The sequence below is a fragment of the Mandrillus leucophaeus genome, unplaced genomic scaffold (genome assembly GCF_000951045.1).
Source record: "Mandrillus leucophaeus isolate KB7577 unplaced genomic scaffold, Mleu.le_1.0 Scaffold103, whole genome shotgun sequence".
NCBI classification, from domain to species: Eukaryota; Metazoa; Chordata; class Mammalia; order Primates; family Cercopithecidae; genus Mandrillus; species Mandrillus leucophaeus.
The window spans coordinates 6921512-6945340 of NW_012098432.1; the positions used below are offsets into that span (position 1 = coordinate 6921512).

General features: G+C 37.0%; 1 protein-coding gene across 2 annotated transcripts in view; it reads right to left on the minus strand.

Moving 5' to 3' along the window:
* Positions 1 to 6559: 6559 nt before the first annotated feature.
* PIGK (phosphatidylinositol glycan anchor biosynthesis, class K) overlaps positions 6560 to 23829 on the minus strand; it is a 119442-nt gene continuing 102172 nt past the window's right edge. Inside the window, exon 9 of one of the 2 annotated variants that reach the window (XM_011977922.1) lies at positions 6560 to 8292. In XM_011977922.1, coding sequence (XP_011833312.1) covers positions 8176 to 8292 — 117 coding nt within the window. In that variant the 3' untranslated portion in view covers positions 6560 to 8175. The remainder of the gene's footprint in view (positions 8293 to 23829) is intronic. The other variant, XM_011977916.1, reaches the window with a different exon arrangement.

Genomic DNA, 23829 nt, shown 5'->3' on the forward strand with positions numbered 1-23829 from the left:
CACAGTGTTTCAATAACTAATGGTTGTACAACAAACCACGCTCTACTAATGGTCCCACCTATGAGTGAGAACATGCGGTGTTTTCTGTTCTTGTGATAGTTTGCTAAGAATGATGGTTTCCAGCTGCAAGCTGGAAACCAATTTCACTGAATTTGAAGAGACGATTGCCAACTGGTCATTTGAGGCTGTTTATGTCACTAAATCAATGGGCCAAAAATAAGGAGCTGCTTCACTGGCAGAGTGATTGATCCCAATTACCAAGGAGAAATTTAATGGGCAGCCTCCTCCCCTGGGACTGAGCCAGAAGTCCAAGGAAGAAGCCAACACCTCCCAGGGCTGAGATCAGACATCATTGGAGAGGGCATGGCAAGGCACACTGGCAGAGAAGTTCACTGAGGTGTCATGTCAGTGGAGCTTGCTGGAAAACTGCCCCTTGGAGTGCTAAGGTAATATCCTCAGGGAGGAGCCATGTCTCAGAACTCACTGGAAAGCCACCTGAAGGAATGTGGGGAAAGTTGTTCAGAGGAAGCTGCCCTGTTAGCAGCTCTCTGCAAGGAGGTATGCTGGGGGAAGATGTTCATAAGGATGTGCCCACCATCTGCACTTTGCTTAAAATGGCTGGAACCAGTTGCCTGAGGCAGCCATTCAAGTGAAGGTGTTTTGCTGGTAGCCCTCCCACTATAAAGTTGTTTACAGGAAGTGCTCTATGCTGCCGGCCACTGGGCACGGTAGAAAACACAGAGCGTGTGCACAAACACATGTACTCTCTCTATATATATATTTCTCTCTCTCTCTCTCTCTCTCTCTCTCTCTCTCTCTTTCTCTGCAGGAGATGATCACCAGAAACAAGAAGAAAAGCTCCTTCCTTCTGTGATCCTCCAGCACTGTCTATTGACAAAGCTTAGCAACATGTTCACTGTAAAGAAGAAATTCTTAAGGGGTTCAGCTCCATTATCCTAAAATGGTAATAAATGGATTGGGGGTTGAGACAATGAGTTGATAACTGGGAATAGTACATTCCTTTAGCTACTCATTTTCCATATTTACCCTTCACTCATGTGAGTTCTGTACAATGAAGCAACTCTGTGTTTCCACCTAACAAGATATTGCTATTCTCACAAATGAAGAAATTCTCACCCTTCACAAAATAAAGAGATGCACAGTCCTAACCATCACTGTATCCATTGCCAGCTATAGTCATTACTCCTCAAATTCTATGATAGTTTCACTGATTATTTTCTTGCCTAAAGACTATTATGTATGGTTAAGCATCACTAGTTTGTGTAAAAATAAAAATGGAAAAAAGAGAAAGAAATAGCCCACATAAACATATAATAGCCAAAGAGACTACAAAGACTACAAATAACACAAAGCCACTACAGCTCTCATTTCAGTAGTGGGGCACAAGGCCATAGTTGATACCTCTGGCTTATATTTCTTTTGACCTTGGCCAGAAGCTCGGCGGGTCAATTCGTTATCCAGTAGAGTGACCTAAAACTTCCTTCAGAAGAGTGAAGTCCTTAATCGTCTGCCTTTTTTTTTTTTTTTTTTGGTATAAGAACTGCTAATGGGCACCCCAGATAATCCCCTGGATTCCACATAATCCTCCTTCTCCTCAGTGTGTAGCAGCAACTCAATTTCCCTTTGAAAATTGAGATCAATCACTCCAACCAGTGAAGCAACTTCTTATTTTTGGTCTGTTGTTTTAGTGACACAAACAGCCTCAAATGACCAGGTGGCAATGTTCTCTTCAAATTCAGTGAAACTGTTGTGTCTCCTGATGAAAGCATTCTCCCTCTTGGCTGCAAAGACCTCCAAATTAGCAAAGCTCAAAGTTTCCATTGGATTTGGCAGTTCCATCACTGATAACAGTAAAGAGAATCATTTCACGGGAGTAGTGGGAACAGAAACCAGATTACAAGAGGGTTTACGATGAAGAGAAGGCAAGGCAGGGAAGCCAGTAAGTGAATGCAGCCCACTCTTTCAAAAGAAAAGCTATGAAATTAAGCAGAGGAGAGCTCTGTAAAGCACTTAGAAGAGGACACAGTATTTTGAGAGGAATTTTTAAGATGAGGAAAACTTACACATCTTATAAAATTCAAGTGGAAATTCTATGTAAAAAGAAATTGAAGGAAGAGATGAGTAAACAAGATCCCAAAAGGGATGGGATCAATATACTCAAAGCATTGGGATCTCTGCCTCAGTCTCTGAGCCCAAAGAAGTGGGTAGGGCTGTGATGGGAGAAAATAAAGGCAAATCTGTAGGAGGTGGAACAGGAAGTTGAGCTGGTTACCTTCCCCCAGTTTAATTTTCAGATTACAAAGCAAAGCCTTTTGATGAAAGAACTGAGTTGGTAGAGCGGGAAGATTGAAGAAAATGCACAATTTTGAAAAGAACAATAGTGGAAAATAGAGAGGGACAAGGGATAGAGAAATCTAATCTTGTTGTCTATAAATCATGACTCAAATTTTACTTCCTCCTTGATGTGTGCTCTGCCTCTTCAACTGATAGTAAATAAAAGATTAGTAACATCTCTATATAGCAATTAAAAACAGAGGTTTCTCTTTAAGCTCCTATCCTATAACTCTTATATAGCACTTGTCATTTTCTGCTATGTAGTTTTTTTCCTTTCTAGAATCCACTGTAACTCTTTAATGTATTAGATTTTTGTATCCCTCATAAGCATCTACTAGAGTGTGTAGCTCATTAACACAGTGTTTCAATAACTAATGGTTGTACAACAAACCACGCCCTACTAATGGAGTAAAGTAACAACCTTTTGTAATTATTCTCTCTCATGGTTCTGGGGATAACTAAGTGGTTCTCACTTGGGGGTCTCTCCTGAGGTTGCAGTCAGGAAACATCTGGAGGCTCCTGCCTGCACATCTCTGGAGTGTGATGTTGGCTCCTGGTGGGACCTCAGCCAGGGGGCTGCCCTCCGCAATACACATATGTGACTTCTCCATGCGGCTTGGGCTTCCTCAGGGGACAGTGGCTGGGTTCCGAGAGCAAGTGTCCTAGAAAAGAGCTGGGCAGGTGCTATAATCCTTTTTATGATCTCTGAAGTCATGCAGTAGTATTCTGTAACATTATATTTATTAGAATTAAGTCACTAAGGCCAGCCCATATTCAAGAGGTGGGGAGTTTAGACTCCATGTCTTGATGAGAGGAGTGTCAAGGGATTTGAAGATACTACACATATAAATGCTAATTAGTTGCTTGTTTTAAGCATTTATTGTATTTTGAAAAAGCCCCAGAAAGAAAGAGAATGAGAGTGGTGCACAGTCTTACAAGGTCTGAATAGAAGTCAGGAATAATGCTGAAGAGTCAATTAACCCATAAAAGATGCTAACCATGGCTGCTTATTTCACTAGTGTTTGTAATCTTCTTTTACAATCTCTTTTTAGGAGATAAAATTGAGCTGTTTGGTCTAGAAAGTGTAGTAGGTCAGTGCTTCTGCTACTTTATGGGCACACAAACTCCTGGGGATCTTGTTAAAATGCAAGATTTTAACAATGTGATGCCAGGGGCATCACATTCTGCATTTCTAGGAAGCTACAAGGGAAGATACTGCAGCTCCATGGGCCACCCATTGAACAGCAAGTTAGCAGAAAGTAATACGGGTAACTGCCTGGCTCCTGTGATCCCACCCTTCTCTGGGAGGAGCGCTAATGGGGTATGCCACCAGAGGTCCTTATGGGCTTACAAGACCTTAGCCCTCTGGCCTGTGAACTCGTGATGCCAAGAAGGTTAATCTGTTCTTCCACAAGACTTGTAGAACTGGAATTAAAGGAAGAGAGTAATTTACCTCTCTCTTGTGGTAGAAGCACGGAATATGAGGCTCTATCCATCATGTCAGAAAGCCAGTTTCCAGGAGGAATAAAGGGAACACACAGAGAGAAGAGAATCCAGGTGACACTCCAGTGCCTGATGAGGCTCAGACCTGACCCCACTCTGAAAGATTATACAAAATATCCTAATATTGTTCCGGCAAATTCCCCTCTTGGCCTAAATTTGTTCTACTTGGGTTTTTATCATTTGAAACTAAAAAAGCTCTAACAAAGGGTAGGGAAAGTAGGGGATATGTTCTCTTGGAAATGTAATGCTCACTGTTTTGCAGTACTAGATGATTATCCAGACGTCTGCAATCTGAGGGTGAGGAAAGACTGTCCCTTAAGTCATGTTAAAGGTGTGTTCCCAACAGAGTGTACTGAATATGAAAGAAGACGACAATGGAACACTAAGGCCGAGGGAAGATGAGAAAAGTCTCAACCTACCTAAAATAGGAAAAACATCTGGAAAAGGGAGGCAAAGAGAGTCTATGGATTAAAATCGTTGGGTAGTATCGAAAGAAACTGTTACCCAAAAGTGATGCCTGCTGAAAACAGATGGGAAAAGGACAGTCTAGGAATAGCAAAGCTAATATTCTCTAAAGAGTGACCAGACCCTGGGCCTGAGTGGAAGTTAAAAGCAAGATAGTTCTGCCCAGCAAAGAACAAAACATTGACTTTTCATATATGTTGGACATTGTGTGATTTGCTTTACATTTATGACCTTATTAAATGACCCCCTAAGAAAGTTTCGCTCATGTCCGTCCCTGAAACTCTAGCACAGTCACAGCTGGCACTCCCACAGTCGAAAGAGAGGAAACCGAATGTGGATCATATCATGTGGTTCCCACCTGGCAGACCCTATGACTGGGTATGCCTCAGCAGGCAAATCTCAGAGTCCTCCGAAGTCTCAGAGACTGCAAGCTGTGCAGGTGACACAAGAATGACACGGCCACCTTTCCATGTTTGGAGTAAATTTTTAATAACCAGTTTCTTGGTTACAACTTCATCTATATAAATCCCCTTATTCTAGGATCTACACAGTTAAACCTAATATTTCACAGCACATTTCTAAAACAGTACATTCTTTACACTAAAAAAATAAAATAAAATAAAAGCCCGGTTACCACCAAGGTGTATTGTCCATGAATTGAAAGGCTTTCCTATTTAAGTAGCAGGTACATGTGTAAATAGGGCAGGCAGCAACAGAACAGCAATATTGGAGAACGCTTTCTTTGTAGTAAATGCCCTTGAGTATGAGATGTGACAATGAAGCAATAAGGCCAATTCTATAAAGCAAAAATGGATACTGATCTCCTTATTTTGTAGCCATACCTTATGGTATGTTTATAACGTATTTCTTTCACATGTTAAAACAGTATCTACTAAAGATGGGCTTAATTTTGGTAAAGTGAACTGAAAAAAGTTATATGTTAATGCAACATTTGTTGTAAAGATTCCAGAAACGCAGGAGTCAAAAATTCAAATTATGATTCCCACAGTAACTCTAACTCTGGTATACAACATACATAATGGAAGAAATGTTATCAACATATACCATAGTAGAAAATACTCAGTAAGCAGAAACAAGCTGAGTTATGCTTGCTGTGGGAATCATCATTCTCAACTAGCTGGGAATATATAAAAATCGAAACCATAAATGCATGCATTATTTTTTGCAGTTAATTCTAATTTTTCTTGATCCAATTTAATCAGCTTTGTATCCAAACTACATTTTCCCTTCACAAACTGCAAATGAATGTCTTTCGTAATTTTAAAATCCACATCATTTGATTTCTTTTTCTCACACAGGCTGCCTTTTGCAGGATGGCATCATTACACCCTGTCCCTCCCTGAAATGTCAGGACACATCTGCTGGGATTCATTTATCTACATTCCTTTTCTCTCTGAAGGACACCATGGGGAAGGAGAAAAAGAACAGCAAAGAGAACAAGAATCACATTGAGTAGCTTAGAAAGGTACATAAGTGCAACAGAAACAGGGACACTGTCACCATTAACTTCCCCTATGGTATCCTCCTGAGCTGACACAAGAACAATGCCACCATATATTTACAATTTCCAAAGTGTTTAGTCAAAATATTATCTCATCTGATTCTCACCACAACACTGTGAGAAAGGCAAAACCAAAACACCTTTCTGTTGTTCAGCTTTTGTGACTCAAGTAGAATATATTTAAAGATTTGTTTTTATGTTATCGTCTAAAGTGTAGGCCATTTAATTGCAATGACAATATTTCCCAAATATACTCATCTACCACATGCAGAGGATTTAGTTATTATGAAGGCAGAGTATGGTCTATGTAAAAAGATTATGGTTATAAGTGAAACATTTAACATATTTTAAGCTTCTGGCTTTAACTATATTCTAAAGATTCAACAATGAAACAGAGGAATAACTGCCCTTTGAAATTCTGCCGAGGCAAAATTTATCCTGAATATTTTATCCAGTATTACTTTTCCCAGTTTGGTTTTAACTAAGAAGGGCACCTTCTGTAACCTCTAAAGACGAATCCTTTTACTTTCTAGCAGTCTTTATCCATCAGAGTATGTTTCATTATATTCAAACTAAATTACTATGGCTCAAGAACAATCATAGTTCCTTTACCACCCTAAATAGCTCCGCCTCCCCATAGTGTCCATGACCTTAGATGAGTGTCTGGAGGGTAACATGGTCAATCTGTGTGTGTCTCAGTGCTACTGTGATCAGTCTATTCAATTGCAAGTTTATTTTCCCTTCTTTTCACCTACAGAAAGATCCTTAACATAATCAGACAAAATTTTCCTTCCTCATTTATATAAGATACCAATAAAAAGATCAATTAAAATAAAGATTCAGAACTGGCAAAAAGCCTCAATATCATTTGTTCTAACTAGGGAGATAACACAGTCAATCCTTTGCCTGTGAAAAGTATGACAACCTTGCATGCAATTAAAAGGTAATATTTTAAGTGCAAAAGGAAAAACAAATCTTAAGGAATATTTTAGGAGGTTTTCTTGTAGAGGAAGAGTTGTCTTCTTAATGTTACCTACAATCATAAACAAAATTATAAAACAGATCTTTGCACTGAATAAAGATGGACACATAAGTTCTTGCATAAAACAGGTAAGACACTTGAAGGTATCCCCCCAGACATAAATGCTGAACTTTTAGGCTTTTCCTCCACTCATATGCAAAAGTTTGAAAAGAAAAAACAGTATCAGGGCTTGGTCATAGCACAGCCTCAATATTATTTCCAAGCTAAAATGTCAGTGATGGAGATGTGAGCTCTTGCATCTTATCAGAGACCAGAAAAAGGCCTTACTGCCTTATAGGATACATCAGCCAGACATGAAGGCTAGGCCATAAGCATACATTTTCTTCGCAGGTCCATCCACTTTATGGGATTTTTTCTCAGGGAAAGTATAGATACAGACAGTGGGCAAGGTTTACCTTAAACAGAATGAAATAAAGTCCTTGTTGGCTCTCTCTTTCAAGGTGGAAAATGAAAAGGAGGTGACCAATTCTAGAAGATCACAGAACGCTTACAAATGAAAAATAATGGGGTATGTTTCTCTTGAGCAGTCAATAAGTGAAATTATCAAAGGTCTAAAATTTCCCAAATAAACTGACAACATATAAGGTCCTGGAGACTGTCAGTGCCATAGATCAAAAAACCAATTTTTCATCTTTGCTTTTAATTAAAGTTGCAGGATTCCATGAGTGAACAGCAGTAAAATATTAATACATTAAAGAATAAACCAAAGGAAAATGTTTGGTGCAATGTAAGTGGTCAAACAATAGAAGACTGTGAAATGAATTAAATATTCATACAGTGGATACTATGCAGTTATTCACAATGTATTTTTGAGAGGGAAAAGGTTGATAATACATTGTAAGATGAAAAAAGATATTACAAAATAGTATATTCCATATGATCTCCATATTGGGAAAAAAATATGTGCATAAGTCAAAAGATTGGGAGGATATACAGAAAATAATTAACCAAAGTTACCTCTGTTAGTGAGAATTTAACGTCTTCACAATTTTTTTCTTTTCCAAATGAAAAGGGGATAAGGGGAAATTACTATTTTCAAAAACAATCAATGTACTCTGATCTTTTTTATAATACACAAAATACAAAACTGGAATATATTTTGTGCCATCACACAATTGTATTAACAATTATTTTTCTTTAAGTTATAAAATTAATAGTTGATTCAAATTTAGTTTCCTTATACTTATTTCCAATTCACACACGAGAAACACATTTTTAAAAATATATAATGACATAAATTATTATCCAAGGTTGCAGTCTTCCATGCTTTCTTCACTCATCATCAAATCTAAAAAATGAACTTCATATGCTTAATTCCGTAAGTTTTGAAGAAAACCATGATAATAAGTGCCCATAATCCCAGAATAAAGCCCCCAGGAGGATGCCAGTCTTTCAGCTTTGGTTTCTGCAAAACAAGAATAACATGATAAATTTTATAACAGGTAAATAATTCAGCAATCAATAAAGCAAATATTGATGAAAAAGAGAAATTTCACTGGCTGTGTTTGAAGGGGGACTAGTTTAGTCAAATTAAGTATATTGGGATATCAACAATGGTAAAGACTTCAGACAGGGTAAATATCCCACAGGGTAAACTGGCTCCTAAGAAAGATCAGTTTCAGCTTATATTTTGTTTCATCAAAGAGTCCTTCCCTGATTACCTAATCATACCATCTATCCTCACTCAAGTTATTCAGTAGCCTAACAGTCTTTCTCACTTTGGATTTATATATTCATTAATTTGTTGGTTTTATCCATCTCTGCTACACTGTAGTTCCATGAGGGTCATCTTATTATATTCCCAGCACCAACCTGCCACAGTGCTTGCCATTCAAGAGGCATTCACGTATCATACTGAGTAAATCAGTGGAAGAACAAACACTACCCAACTCCATCAGATATTCAACACACACTTGTTTGAGGGCCAGTGCCTTGGGTCATGCTTTTCCCTTGAAGTAGAATGCTCCGTAACCTATTCACTGTGCCTATTCAAAACTCACTAAGTCAAATGCCTCCTCCAGACTCTACCATTATTCCCACCTGATATGTTATTTTCTTTGAGTTCCTATAGTACCTGAACTGTAACTCCTTCTACTGTTACTCCTATTCACTATTATATTTACCTTTATCATTTATCTCCCTGTATACTCCCTAATATCAAAGTCCATCGAAGTCAATTTTTTATCACCCTTCTCTATTCCCCACCCCCAAGTGTCACATATGCTTTTCTGTCCAGCAAGAAAAGTCTTCCTCATTTAGTTGTCATTTCAACAGCTACATTACAGCCTTGTAATTGGAAGTTTGTGACAATGACTCTTTTCTACTTACTGAATTACCGGCCAAGACTGTAACAACAGTTATGATATTAGAAGCATATTTTAGACCATCGGGGAGAGAAATGGTAAGCTAAAATTGGCTTTAGTCATCATATAATGTTCATCAACTCAAAATTAACTTTTCAAACTAAAAGGAGAGAAAGCTACCTCAATATTTTAACTTGGATCATAATGCTAGAGTTTTCAGAGCTTTTAATCAGATGCTTAATATAAACTGACCTACCAGTGTTTAAAGTGGTTACCTTCCATCTTCATTCCTATGCTTACCCTCAACCTCTACCAGTCCATCCAGAAAACTCCCCCAAAATTTATCCCAAAATATTAAATCCAATTTTCCTCATGTTATTTTCCACTTAAGAGTCTGCAGTGGCTTCCACTCAACATGTGTAATGATAAACGCAAAAGGTCCTTGCCCTCTAGTATCTTACAAGATGGTAAGTTCGGGGGTTCTCAAACCATTTGTAATGGCAAAGCTCTTTGAAGTTACAGTGCTTTCTGTGCAATACCGTGACAAATCTTAATTCCAGTAGAAAATCTAGAATATTTAATAAAAAGCAAAGCTATATTAAACATAAGCTATATAAATATCACAAGCATGTGTCAGTGAAAAAATAAGTGAGTGAACTAAACAAGATCACTGCTCAGTTTTTGTCCTGTTTATTTTCTACTAGTCAAACAATTTGTAATTCACACAAAAGGGTTGAAAACATTTAAGATCTAAAACTACTTTTCCACATACCGGGAAAAGATTATTCATTATTAGTGGAAGCACACTTTTATACAATCTATAGATATTCCCTGAAAGCCCAGTTTAAAAGCACTGACCTAGTTTGAGAGATAAGATACTGATTTTCCCTAACAACTAGGAGTCCCTGATTTATATGGCATTTTAAAACACTCACACTTAGGTTACTACTGTAGAAAAGTTAAATACATATTGTCAAAATCTGGCACCAATGTAAACTCTTAACTAAGGAGAACAGGCTATAGACAATTGTTCCATAAATCCAATTAATGAACTTCAGTGCTAAAAGAGTTAAGAAGGCATTTAAACCAACTCATGTTTTTCAAAAAATGGTGAACATCATTTAAGATCTACATTCATTAGAGATTACAGAAATAATAATCAAGTAGTAGCAAATCTTTTTTTTTCTTAATTATACTTTAAGTTCTAGGGTGCACAACATGCAGGTTTGTTATATATGTATACTTGTGCCATGTTGGTGTGCTGCACCCATCAACTCGTCAGCACCCATCAACTCGTCATTTACATCAGGTATAACTCCCAATGCAAACCCTCCCACCTCCCCCCTCCCCATAATAGGCCCCGGTGTGTAATGTTCCCCTTCCCGAGTCCAAGTGATCTCATTGTTCAGTTCCTACCTATGACTGAGAACATGCGGTGTTTGGTTTTCTGTTCTTGTGATAGTTTGCTGAGAATGATGGTTTCCAGCTGCATCCATGTCCCTACAAAGGACACAAACTCATCCCTTTTTATGGCTGCATGGTATTCCATGGTGTATATGTGCCACATTTTCTTAATCCAGTCTGTCACTGATGGACATTTGGGTTGATTCCAAGTCTTTGCTATTGTGAATAGTGCCGCAATGAACATACGTGTGCATGTGTCTTTATAGTAGCATGATTTATAATCCTTTGGGTATATACCCAGTAATGGGATGGCTGGGTCATATGATACTTCTAGATCCTTGAGGAATCGCCATACTGTTTTCCATAATGGTTGAACTAGTTTACAGTCCCATCAACAGTGTAAAAGTGTTCCTATTTCTCCACATCCTCTCGAGCACCTGTTGTTTCCTGACTTTTGAATGATTGCCATTCTAACTGGTGTGAGATGGTATCTCATTGTGGTTCTGATTTGCATTTCTCTGATGGCCAGAGATGACAAGCATTTTTTCATGTGTCTGTTGGCTGTATGCATGTCTTCTTTTGAGAAATGTCTGTTCATATCCCTTGCCCACTTTTTGATGGGGTTGTTTGTTTTTTTCTTGTAAATTTGTTTGAGTTCTTTATAGGTTCTGGATATTAGCCCTTTGTCAGATGAGTAGACTGCAAAAATTTTCTCCCATTCTGTAGGTTGCCTGTTCACTCTGATGGTAGTTTCTTTTGCTGTGCAGAAGCTCTTTAGTTTAATTAGATCCCATTTGTCAATTTGGGCTTTAATTCTGCAGCTGTAATAACTCCAGTGACTTTCCAGTGAAATGGATTTCTTGAGGTTGTAATTTTACTATCAGATCTTAAACTTAGCAGCCAGAAACAGTTGCCAGAGATAAGACAACTACAGAAAAAATAGCATCTTTGAAAGTATCATTTTTCCAAAGATTCAACAACTAGCCCTGGCAGCTGTTTTGACCCATTATTCCACAGGCTGGCTTGGAGAATTCTGGAGGCACTTCATTCTGGTCTTTCAACCTCCTTGACAGGTATGTGTTTCACATCTAGACCACTGATGGCCAGGGTAGGAACAAAGAGAAAATCAAAGTGCTATTTCTCCAACAGCAAACTTTAAAAGTAATAATGGAGGACTAAGAATTATATGTAATTTCTCCAAAATTATAATGGAACGGTAAACTTATTCACATGATAACACTGCACCAGCTACCAAAAACAGCAAATCTTGGCCTTTCAAAACTGCTCTTTACAGTTGCTATGTTTTTTTAATGTTTATTCAATACCTTTTATTGATTAATAAAAATGGAAAATGCATTATGAACTAAATGCACTTTAGACTCAGCTTAAGATGGTATCTGAATAGAATCCCCTAGTACAGTCTCTCCCACCTTCTCACAACAATCCATACAAAGGCACAGAAAAAGACAACAGCACATCCTACCAAAATTCAGTTAACCTCTGATGAGAAATCTCTAACAGTTTCACTATCTGAAAGTCCCAGAAACCAGCACTAAAAACAAATTAATGGTAGTCTCAGTTTTCTGTTTGGTAGATACCATGCAAAGGCTTGCTTTGCTCTGTGAAACACAATACTTCTGCCAGCTGCGTAAAGGACTTTAGCTCACTCCCTTTTTCCGCCTGCTGTTTAACAGACACAGTGCTTATGCAGTAGAAAGATGGCTTTATGAGGCAGCCAGAGTTGTGTAACTCATTCCCAGTTCCCAGTGGCACACCTCTTTATATGTCCATTTAAATATAATTCCCAGCAAACAATATGACAAAAGGATAGAGGGGCAGTGACAATGGTTCACTGCTTCTTGGAAGGCTTAGTATCACAGGAAAAGCTCTGCAGAGACCAGAAAATGCAGGGAAAACCCTGTTAGTAGTACACGTTTTAAAAATATGTTTTTTTCCATATACTTTAACGTTTTTTAAGTGCCCCCAAAAACAAGCTTAAGTGGCTGGGTAGCAGATGATCCTAGTTTAATTCAGCAAAGCCACATTTAGACTGGTCTAAGTAACGGTCACTTGGAACCATATAACAACCTATTCCTCAGATACAGATTTGAGAAGGCATTTAAACCTAAGTGGATAGTGAAAACCATCCACACACTCTGTTGACAAATACCAACAGTGTCCAAATACAAAGGAAAAACCGAGGTGGGCTCTATGAGGAAAAATACTCCCAAACATGAGAAATAAATTATAACCTGAAGATGCATGCAGAGAAGATCTCTCTGAGAAAAATTTAATAATGAACCACAAATTAATTTTAGACAATTTTTGTCTGGCATAGATTTGAATAAAGATTCACAACCAACCAAAAATGAAAGAACAATATAAAGAAAAAAAGAATACACAACAGAAAGACAACAAGCTGAAATAAAGGGAGCTGGATGACATAATTTTGTAACAGCAAAATTAAAATCCACATTTACAAGGAACATGGTATTCTAAGCACATCTTCAAGTCCTTCATTCATCCAATTGTATGTTAGATTGATGGCAAACATGGCCCTAATTATTCATACTTGGATGTGTTCATACCCTCTGCAATGCGACTTTATAGAAGCTGTCATCAAAAGGTAGAATCTATATCCCTACCCTTTGAATCAGCAGGTCTTACGACTTCTTTTGGCCAACAAAATGCAAAACAAGTAACAGTGTCCCAACTCCGAGTTAGCCTCAAGAGTCTTGGCTTGCTTCTGCTCTCTCTCAGACCTCTTCCACCACCAGGAAAAAAGCCTAAGCTTCTAGAGGATGAAACATCAGCTACAGAAGAGCTGAGCTTCCCTCCAGCTAATAACCGGCCAACTATAAGGGCAAAACCATCTAACTAATCCAGAGTTGACCACACCACAGACTCACGATGGAGCCTGAGAACAGAACTGCCCAACTAAACTCATACTAAATTGCCAGCCTGCAGCATTGTGAGCTAAATAAATGACTGATGTTTTAAATTACTAAGTTTGGAGTGGTTCATAATACATCAAAAGTTATGAAATATATCCACAGTGGTGACAATTAACGTGAAGAAAAGAAAAACCCTGATCCTTTATCACCATAACAAAATAGAAAAAGTTCCCATCTCCATACTTGTAGCTTTAGGTTTTTCCAACAATGGCATAAGAACAGCATGACAGGCAGCAAATCAAGCCCTCAGTTTAGTGGAGATGCAGTGCTACTCTCCTCTAGCTCTCCTTTATAGTTTTCCTGGGAAGAAAGAAACTCCAACTGCCACCATGCCAGGAATTGCTTTCAAGGAAAGACGGTGACGCAGGGGAATCTAGAAACTAACTCATCTAGCTTCCTTTTAGCCTTCTTCCAACTGAAGTCTAGATCTGAAGTTTGGTTCCTCTTCTTTTTAAAGTTACCAATTAGAGGTAATCACATATTACCCCCGTGCTGGGAAATGCACACTACCCAAGATCTTTATGTACCTTTTTCCATGATAAATGTGCAAGGCAGTTAATGTAATCTAGAAAATTAAGGATGATTTGTTTTCAACTATGATTTGGGTTTTAACTGAAAGATGACCACAGTTTTTCCTTAATCGTGATTTTAACTTTCCTGTGATAAGAACACCCACTGTTAACATTATTAGTTAACATTACTCTGGAATTTCTAGCCAATCCAGGCATAACATGCAGGAAGGGAAAGTAAATGTTCATTACTCATAGATATTATCATTAGATATCAAAAAGCTCCATAAAATCAATTCTTACAATTATTGAGAATAAAGGGCTCGGATTTCATATAAATATTTTTTAAAAATATCTTTCAAGTATGTCAGCAAATACGAGTCAGAACATAGAAAAAAATTTCATTCACAATAACAATAAAAAAACAAAATAACCATGAATACCCATAACATGAGATGTAAGGTAAACACTCTACACTACTCTACAGAGAGGGGTAAGCAGTCAGAAATATTTAAAAAAAAAAAAACGCTAAACAATAATGTGATTCTGATGCAAAAGTAGAAAGATGAATAAAGCAGAATAGAAACTAGGCAATCAGTCCAGTATCCCAGGATTTAGTATATTATAAAAGGGCTATCACATATCAGTGGGAAAGGGAATAGTAGTCCTACTGGCGCTGTAACAATGGATTAGCATTTGGAAACAAAATCAGTTTTGTTCCTAACCCAACACTGTAAACAAAAACACACTTTACATGGTTCAGAATTAAATATAAAAATAGAGAAGAAAAAAAAAAGATAAAATGTAGGAGCATCTGTATGATAAAGGTATTAGTAAGCCTAAAAGCAATGAGTGAAAATAAAGAGAAGGTGGAGGAATTTTTTTTTTTTTTTTGAGACAGGGTTTTTGTCACACAGGCTGGTGTGCAGTGGCATGATCTCAGCTCACTGCAGACTCCTCAACCTCCCAAGTTCAAGTGATCCGCCAGCCTCAGCGCCACCAAGTAGCTGGGACTACAGGTGTGTGCCACCATGCCTGGCTAATTTTTGTATTTTTGGCAGAGACAGGGTTTCGCCATGTTGACCTGGCTGGTCTCAAACTCCTGAGCTCAAGCAATCCTCCATCCACCTTGGCCTCCAAAAGTATTAGGATTACCGGGGTGAACTACCATGCCTGGTTGTAAAGGGATTTTTAGAAGAGTTTTTTGAAAGATCTGTATTTCAAAATATATAGAAACCAAATTAATAGGCACATAAATGGAAACTATGACAGAAAAGGGGATAAATCCAATACATGAGGGTCTCCCCCAAATCAGTAAAACACAAGGGTATATCAATAAATGGAACAGGGAAATATTTTCACAAAATTACAAATGGCTAACACTTGAAAAAAATCATTTTTCTTCATCATAAACACAATATATTAAGTATTTCCTCCTCTTCTTACAATTAAACTAGTAAATGTTAATAAGGACAGTCAACTTTTCTGGAAAATAACCCGTTAACATGTTTAGAGGTCTTTAAAATTCATTTATTCCAATTCCTAGGATTTGTAACACTTCTAGGATCTATATTAAGGAATTCAGAAATGCTCACAAAGGTTTTGCACAAAGGCTTTCTTCTCAGTGGCTACATAATAAAAAACAGGAAGGAATCTATAGTCATATAATACAGGAAACATTGTACATCCACATATTAATCAATAAAAATATTTTCAAATAATTTTAATGATTTGGAGATGCTTATACTAAATTAATAAAATGGAAATGATGCAAATTGAATCTGAAATACGATGTTTTTCTATAACAATATGCAAAGAAGGGAAATATACTAAAGTCTTAGTGTTTTTCTGGGGGAAGCAGGGGTACAGTTGGTTTTAAATCTCTTCTCTATACTTACCTAAGCTTTTGAAAATGTTTTCTATAATGTGTATGTCTTACTTTAGTTATTTTGGGGAGAAATCGGATTATGCAGCAAAAATTTGTATTGAAGGAATCCACCTAGAAGAATCTTCATATACTCTTTTCCAAATTAGGAGAAGCACTGCAGCAACACTGTTTATTACTGATATCCAACTTTATGAAAAAGTAACCTGAATAGCATAACAGCAACATAATGTAATAAAGTGCCTTTTCAGTATGTGTTTAATGATACTGTTGCCATATGACAACACTGCTATTTTTAAAACAACTATATGTAACCTTTTAGCCATTTTACAATGATTTCACTTAAAATCAAGTGACAAAATTGGTATAATTATTGCATTTGGCAGTATAGTTGCATTTGAGGTAAGTTCATATTAAAGTATATCATGTAATTTCATTTGTGTCCATTAGAGCTTCTTAAAAAAATGACTGATTTTATGTAGTTACTCTAGTGACTGCCATTAAATGCACTCCTCTTTTTTTTTAACTTTCACAATAAGTTACAATACAAAGGTAAAAAGCGTACATAAAACACGGCAATATGTTATAAGCAAACACTTAAAAGCTTAAGGGCTACCCTCTTATTGAAACGCCTAATATTTCAAATTTAAAAGAGAGGTAGCTAAGCAACACTGTACTTCCAATTGCAAATGGTACTTTGTTTCTCCCTCCATGTTGCTAGGAGAACATTACCACATAACTTTCAAAATAGTTAAGAGAGCACAGATCTAAGTATTAAAATTATGTAAAAAAAAAAAAAACTTAGGATTTTGAAAACTGTACACACTTATTCGGAAGCAAATGGAAAATTTCCAAGGTTTCAATGAGATTCTTAAAGTATAATGAGCATATCAGTTCAGTTAAATTGTATTTTAAGGAAAGAAAGTATAAAACAATCTACTAAGGTTATAGTTATAATTATTTCAGAAAATAGCTGTGTTCAACTATTTAATTAGTGGTAGTTTATTAATATTTCCAGTCTATATCCTTTATATAAAATACCATTTGTATTTTTCAAATTATATTAATAGTATAAGTCAAACTGGTAGGCAGAATGTAAGACAGCTTCTAAGATACCCTCAACCTGGGATACATGCCCTATATAATACCCGTCCTTTGAGTCTGGACAACACCTGTGAATATGATGGACTATCACTCCTATGATTAGGCTGAATTATATGGCATATGAGGGATTCTGAGGATATAATTAAGGTCCCTAATCAGTTGATTCTCAGTTAATAAAAAAGGAGATTATCCAGAGCATAAGGAGAGAGGTGGGAAATAAGGCACTGAAATAATCAGATGAGCCCTTTAAAAGGAGGTCTAGGTATCAGAGACTGAAGTTGGAAAGACAGATATATTCGAAGTAGCCAAGATGCTCTCCTGTTGGCCTCCCTGAATCAAGCGGCCAGGTTGTACAGTGCAGTACAGACGGAATGGCAGACAGCCTTTACAACTGATTGACACCCTCGGTCCTACAAACACAAAGAACTGAATTCTTTTAATTAGTAGGCTTGGAAGAGAACCCTCAGCCTCAAATAAGATGACAGTCCTGGTTGACACCTTGATTAAAACTTTGTGAGACCCTGAACAGAGGAACTAGCTAAGCTATGCCTGGACTCCACTCATGGAAAGTGCGAGATAATAATGGTTTTAAATCACTAAGTTTGTTATACACCAATAAAACTAATTCACAAACAAATCTGCCAAACCTGGATGAATAAACAATACATGAACAAGACATGAAACTATTTATTACATCTGATACTAAAAAAGTATTCAAGGAATCTACTTGCATTGTTGGCAGAGTTCCTTGGGTGGAATAACACAGTTATGACATTAACTTTATGTTTTAAAAAAATAGAAGTAAAGAAAAATAGCTGAATTCTTCCTAGTCTTCCATACCTATTTATTATTCTCTAAGACCTACCTCAGATTTCACCTCCAGATTAAGTCTATTCTCATACCCCAGTAAGAATTAATTTCTTCTTTTCAGGGCACTGGTGATATTTGGTTTATTATCTCACACAACGGATTAATGACGGATTAAATTAAATGTTAATATATGGGTGTCAGTCTACTACATTTTGATCTGTTAGTGATACCTATTTTTGAACCTGATCAGGCCCTCACAAGCTCTGGATACAACAGGCCAATTTGTCTTAGTTATGTATTATTTTCCTCTTGAAGAGAAGAAATTTAAAATATTCAAATATAAACATCATCTATTTAATGCCAATTCATTAATGTTCTTGGTTTTAGGATTTAAGGAAAAATTAAGAATTGTAGTGATCACTTGTATAATCTACTTTAGGATTCCATAGTGAGAAGTCATAAGTTAAAAAATATTCTTTTGGCCAGGTGCGGTGGCTCACACCTGCAATCCCAGCACTTTGGGACACCAAGGCAGGTGAATCACGAGGTCAAGAGATCGAGACCATCCCGGTCAACATGGTAAACCCCATCTCTACCAAAAATACAAAAATTAGCTGGGCATGGTGGCGCACACCTGTAGTCCCAGCTACTCGGGAGGGTGAGTCAGGAGAATCACTTGAACCCAGAGGCGGAGGCTGCAGTGAACTGAGATGGTGCCACTGCACTCCAGCCTGGCGACAGAGTGAGAATCCATCTCAAGCACACAAAAAACAATTCTTTTAAAATCATGTAAAAAATAGAATTCCAATGAAGGAGGTTAAAAGACTTTCCAATTGGGCAAAGTAACTACAGTTGGTGAAAACATTCAAAGTTGGCAGCAAGACCTGTTGTGGTATTCCATCCAGTGGATCTCATTTCAATGTATTACTTCATTGTGCAATTAATGAAATCCAAGGATCTCCACAGGAGTGGCATCCACTGAAGAGGCATCCAGGCTTAGTTTCCTAGTAACCACTCCTAATTTTTTGGATTCTATTATATTTCTAGAGGCAACATCCTCCAATATTGTGAGTGGCATGCTTTAAAACTGAAGATTATGGATGAAATTAAATTTGCAAGTCCACTGACCTTAAAATAGTGTTATTATACTGGATTATTTAGGTGAGCCCAATAGTATCACAAATGTTCTTCAGTGTGGTAGAGGGAGGAAGAATAGGGAGAACAAGAGCAATGACAATATAGCTTTTACATTCAAATGTCCAAGAGCTCTTTCTTATACAAAGAAACTTTTTTGTTTTATACCATCCTAGTCTTCTTTAGTATATAAAATAAGGGTCAGATGGCAATGACATTCTACCTTTAATTTACTTTGAAGAAAGTAACTCTCATCCTAGGATTCAACATTGAGGGTGAAAGAGCGAAGGAAGCAAGAAACCAAAGTAAAGTCCAGTTGTTTGTGTAAATGCCCTTCAATTTGGATCTTTCTGATGTTTTCTCATAATTAGATTCAGCTTATGCATTTTGTTTATCAGAAATACTTTGTAAGTAATACTGAGTCCTAATTGTATCACATTATGATCAGTTTGTTCCATTATTGGTGATGTTGGCTATGGTGGCATCCTTCAAGTTATAATACAATAAAATTATTATTTTTACTCTTTATAATTGGTAAGTAATTTATGGGACAATAAAGATTTTCTTTTCTACTCAAAAAATGTAAAATAATTTGAAGTTCAAAGTAAATGAATATATTTTTTAGTTCTTAACCAAGAAAAATAACCCACAGTCCCCTCAAATAAATAATAAAGCTTCATTTATCCACAGTGTCTATCAGTGTCTGTTTAGGGGTAATCAGAGTTATGCTTCCACCTATGACGGATTAAATGCTAAGGAATTATCTGCTCATCTTGAACAATTAGAACGTCAGACAAAAGGTAATAAACAATGGTTTTCAGACATTGGACAATTTGTACCAGTTTTCTGATCCCTGAGAAAAAGGAAACAAATGAGTCCTTTAATTGCCCCATGCTCATTGCCTGTAGGCAGTTTCCAAACTACAGCACAAGGAAAGAGACCCAAACACAGCCTGGCAGTCTTGCTGAGTGTAAGAGACACAAATTAGAATTCAGGGAGGTTTAGGTGGTTAGAATTTGCAGGATAGAAGAGGAGGGAGCTGCACAGAAAGAAATATACGCAGGAGCTCCAGAGATCAGCAGAGGAATATACTTGCATTTTTGGCAGAGTTCTAATCTATGCATGCATGACAAGAAACTACCTATAGCTGGTAGAAAGGAAAAAATATCAAAAGGCCAAACAATTCCCAAAGCTCCTTCAGAGTTGGGAATTGTTCATGTACACACTTAAAGAAATGGACAGACCTTGTAAGATACAAAAGCATCAGGTCACAGCTTATAGTGAGGCTAAATCAGGATAGTGGGGCTATCTAAAAAAAAAAAAAAAAAAGACTGCTCTGGATCTGTCGGTAACAACTTAAAAGCAATTCTTAAAGTGATCAAACTTACCCTCAAACAAAATTCATCACTCACTATATAAATAAAGCAAAAATCTAAAGTCCAACAGCTAATAGCAACAAAAAAACTAAAAATATCTAGCATCCAACTTAAAAATCCAGGCATGCAAAGAAGAGATATATGACATACAGCCAGGAGGAAAAACAATTACTAGAAAAAGACTCATAAATAAAAAATGAAAAAGATGATGATTTCAATGGACAGGGATCTGAAAGCAGATATTTTAAATCAAATGTAAAGAAAAACATGAACATATGAGGAATATTTAAATAAGACCCATATAAGATCTTGAGATAAAAAAATATGAAATTTCATTTCATATGAAATGAAAAATACATTGGATGGAATTAACAGCAGATAATACACTGGAAAAGAAACATCAGAGAACAAATAAAATAGCAATAGAAATTATTCAAAATGAAGCACAGAAGAGAAAGGGCAGGGAAAAAAATAAACAGAGCCTAAATAAGCTATGGCAAATATCAAGCCGGGTAACATTTGCCTAATTGGAGTCCCAAGTAGGAAGGGAGAAAAATATCTAAAACAAATAATGACACAGGATTTTCTCGCCCCTTCACCAGACTCGCAACAGAGGCACCCTGTTTACTCGGCCACCATGCTCAACCCCTTGTGGGAGGGAGCATGTGAGCGAGCAAGTGTGGGATCTGACTGGCCATTCCGGGCACTGGCAGGAGAAAGCTCCATGCAAGGCCCACAGTAGCACCCAGGTGAGGGTGCCCATGACCCTGAAGCCCCAGAGTGGGTGTTATAGTGTTCTCTTAGTTCTCCCTCTGTAGACAGTGGTGTGTTAGCAGCTCAGCTGGCCCCTTGCCTCAGTGCATGGAGCAATGGGGCGACTGCCCTCTACCAGCAAGGGTAAAAGGCTGGTGTCAGAGCCTTTCTAGGTACCCACGCTTGGTGGGTCCTGAGCTCTTGTCTGGTGTCCAAGAAGAATGAGGTCGTGTAGACAACTGAAGGATGGTGAGGTGGAGAATTTTACTGAGCAATGAAAATGGCTCTCAGCGGAGAAGGGAGCTGGAGAGGGGACAGAAAGCGCACGTCACCTTCCCTGAAGTCAGGTTATCTCTCCCTGAAGTTCAGTCCTATCACTCAAAAGGGCACGTCACCTTCCCCGAAGTCAGGTTATCTCTTCCTGAAGTTCAGTCGTATCCCTCGAAGTCCAGCCATCTCCCTCCTTATCAACTGAGTCTGGGATCTTTATAAGCAGAGGATGGGGGTGGGGCAGGCCGTAGGCAGTTTTGGAAAAGGCAACATTTGATTGGTAAAAGGGCATTATTCAGAAAGAACCAACTGGGAGAGAGTAGGTAAACCTTGGGCCATGGGTTTCAGGCTGTTTGCTTTTTTTGGCCTGAAGGTGGGGTTTCACTGGGCACCCATCCCTGTCTGCCTAGAATTTCTCTATCTCCTGCCTCTATCAATAATAGCTGAAATTTTTCCAAATTTCATGAAAACTAGAAACTATCAGATCCCTAAAGCTCAACACCAAGCAGAAGAAACATAGAGAAAACGACACAAAGGGATAGCATAATCAAAATACTGGCAATGACAGAGAATATCTTTAAAACAGTCAGAGAAAAAGGGATTTGTTCTTACAGAGCAGGGTTCAGTAAACTACAATACACATGCTGGACATCTGTTTTCATTACTAAAGTTTCGATGGAACACAGTCATACCCTTTCATTTACACATTATCTATTGGGACTTTCACACTATACCAAAAATTGAGTAGCTGTAACAAACACCATTGTGACCGACAAGCCTAAAATATTTACTATTTGACACTTTAAGAAAAAGTTTGTAGTTCCTTGCTACGGAGAAACAAAAATAAGAATGACTGAAGGTCGGCTGTCAGAAACCATGGAGGGCAGAAAACAATAGAAAGACACCTTTAAAGTGCTGAAAGAAAAAACTAAAAATCTGAATCTTGAAGTACAGGGAAAATGTACCACGTTAAAAATCCAAAAAGTACATTAAAACTATATTTTACATGATATCAAAAGAAAACCACCAACACACCAAAAATGAATAATGCTTGTTTCCAGTTATACAGATATTCCTAAACGGGCAAACAGTTAATGGGAAAGTTTTAAAATTATTGTAACAGGATTTTGTTACTTTGCTACTTAAAAGGTAAATTCCAACTCCTTGTTTTTAGGCAGAATTTCTTTAACTTCTTGAATATGGATCTCTCAAGAGAATCATCACATTCTTTCAAGTGTAAAAGGAGGACTGGCATCCTCCTTCTGAGATACATAGGCTGAAGAACAAATCATTAAGCCTCCCACTGTGCTTAAATGAAATCACTCTTGGGATAAAATAGTTAATTTCAGTCAAATTAATTTTTTGGAACACTATTTGCTTGTATTAAAAAAGATCATAACATTCCTTATAAAATAAATTATCTAAAGTTTGAAAAAGTATTTTTAACACAAGTAATCACTTTTAGTCATGGCAGTCATACAAATGTTTAACATATTTGTACAACAAAAGTGAATCTCATAATTACTTTTCCCGTACTCTACTTATAATGATCTTTCCCATGGATAAAGGCCCTCTATGTGGTTTAATCAATGACAATACTCTGAAACAGTCCTTTTCTGCTTCTATATACTAGTTGAAGACAGCATGCTAATGTTTATAGTTTATTATAATAATTACTTGATAATTTTAGTTATTCTAGATACAGCTATTTAGCATGAGGAAAATGTTTAACTAGCATCTACATATCAATATATAATTTATACATCTCTCTCAGGCAATGTAACAGATTGAATAACACTACTCTTTAAAAGTAGACATTATTTCACAAGACTAAGATATCTATTGGCATATTTTAAACTAGAAACACCTTAATTAATCAAAACTAGGTAACATGGATACTATTCTGTCTTCACTAAGTATTAATAGCCTTGGATATAGAACTGGTAAATAAAAAAGATACACAAAATCAAATAATTAAATACACTGATTAGGCACTGATAAATATATATGAATGTAGATAAAAGTAAAACAGTCTTTTAAAGGAAAATATGTGTTTAAGAATGATCAGAAATTATAATCTGAGATAACTGACATAATAATACACAAGTTACCCACCAAACATGACTGGTATGACAAAATGAAAGTTAACCCTGAATGTTAAAAATCTACAACTAAAGATATTGATTCCTTTAATATAAAATGTGACTTTTCTGACATGCATATACCAGTTTTAAAGTGAATGATAATCTTAACTCTTATCAGGAAGCACATTAAGGTGATTTCAGGTCAACTTAGATGGCAGATTAGATAACTCCTAGTTACATTATTTCGATCAGTTACAAGTCAGTATCTCAACTACTGACAAGAATATAGCATGAGGCTGAAGGGAACTGTGTTTTAATTTGTCTCTATCCAGTCAGTTTCTGTATCTATATGAGAA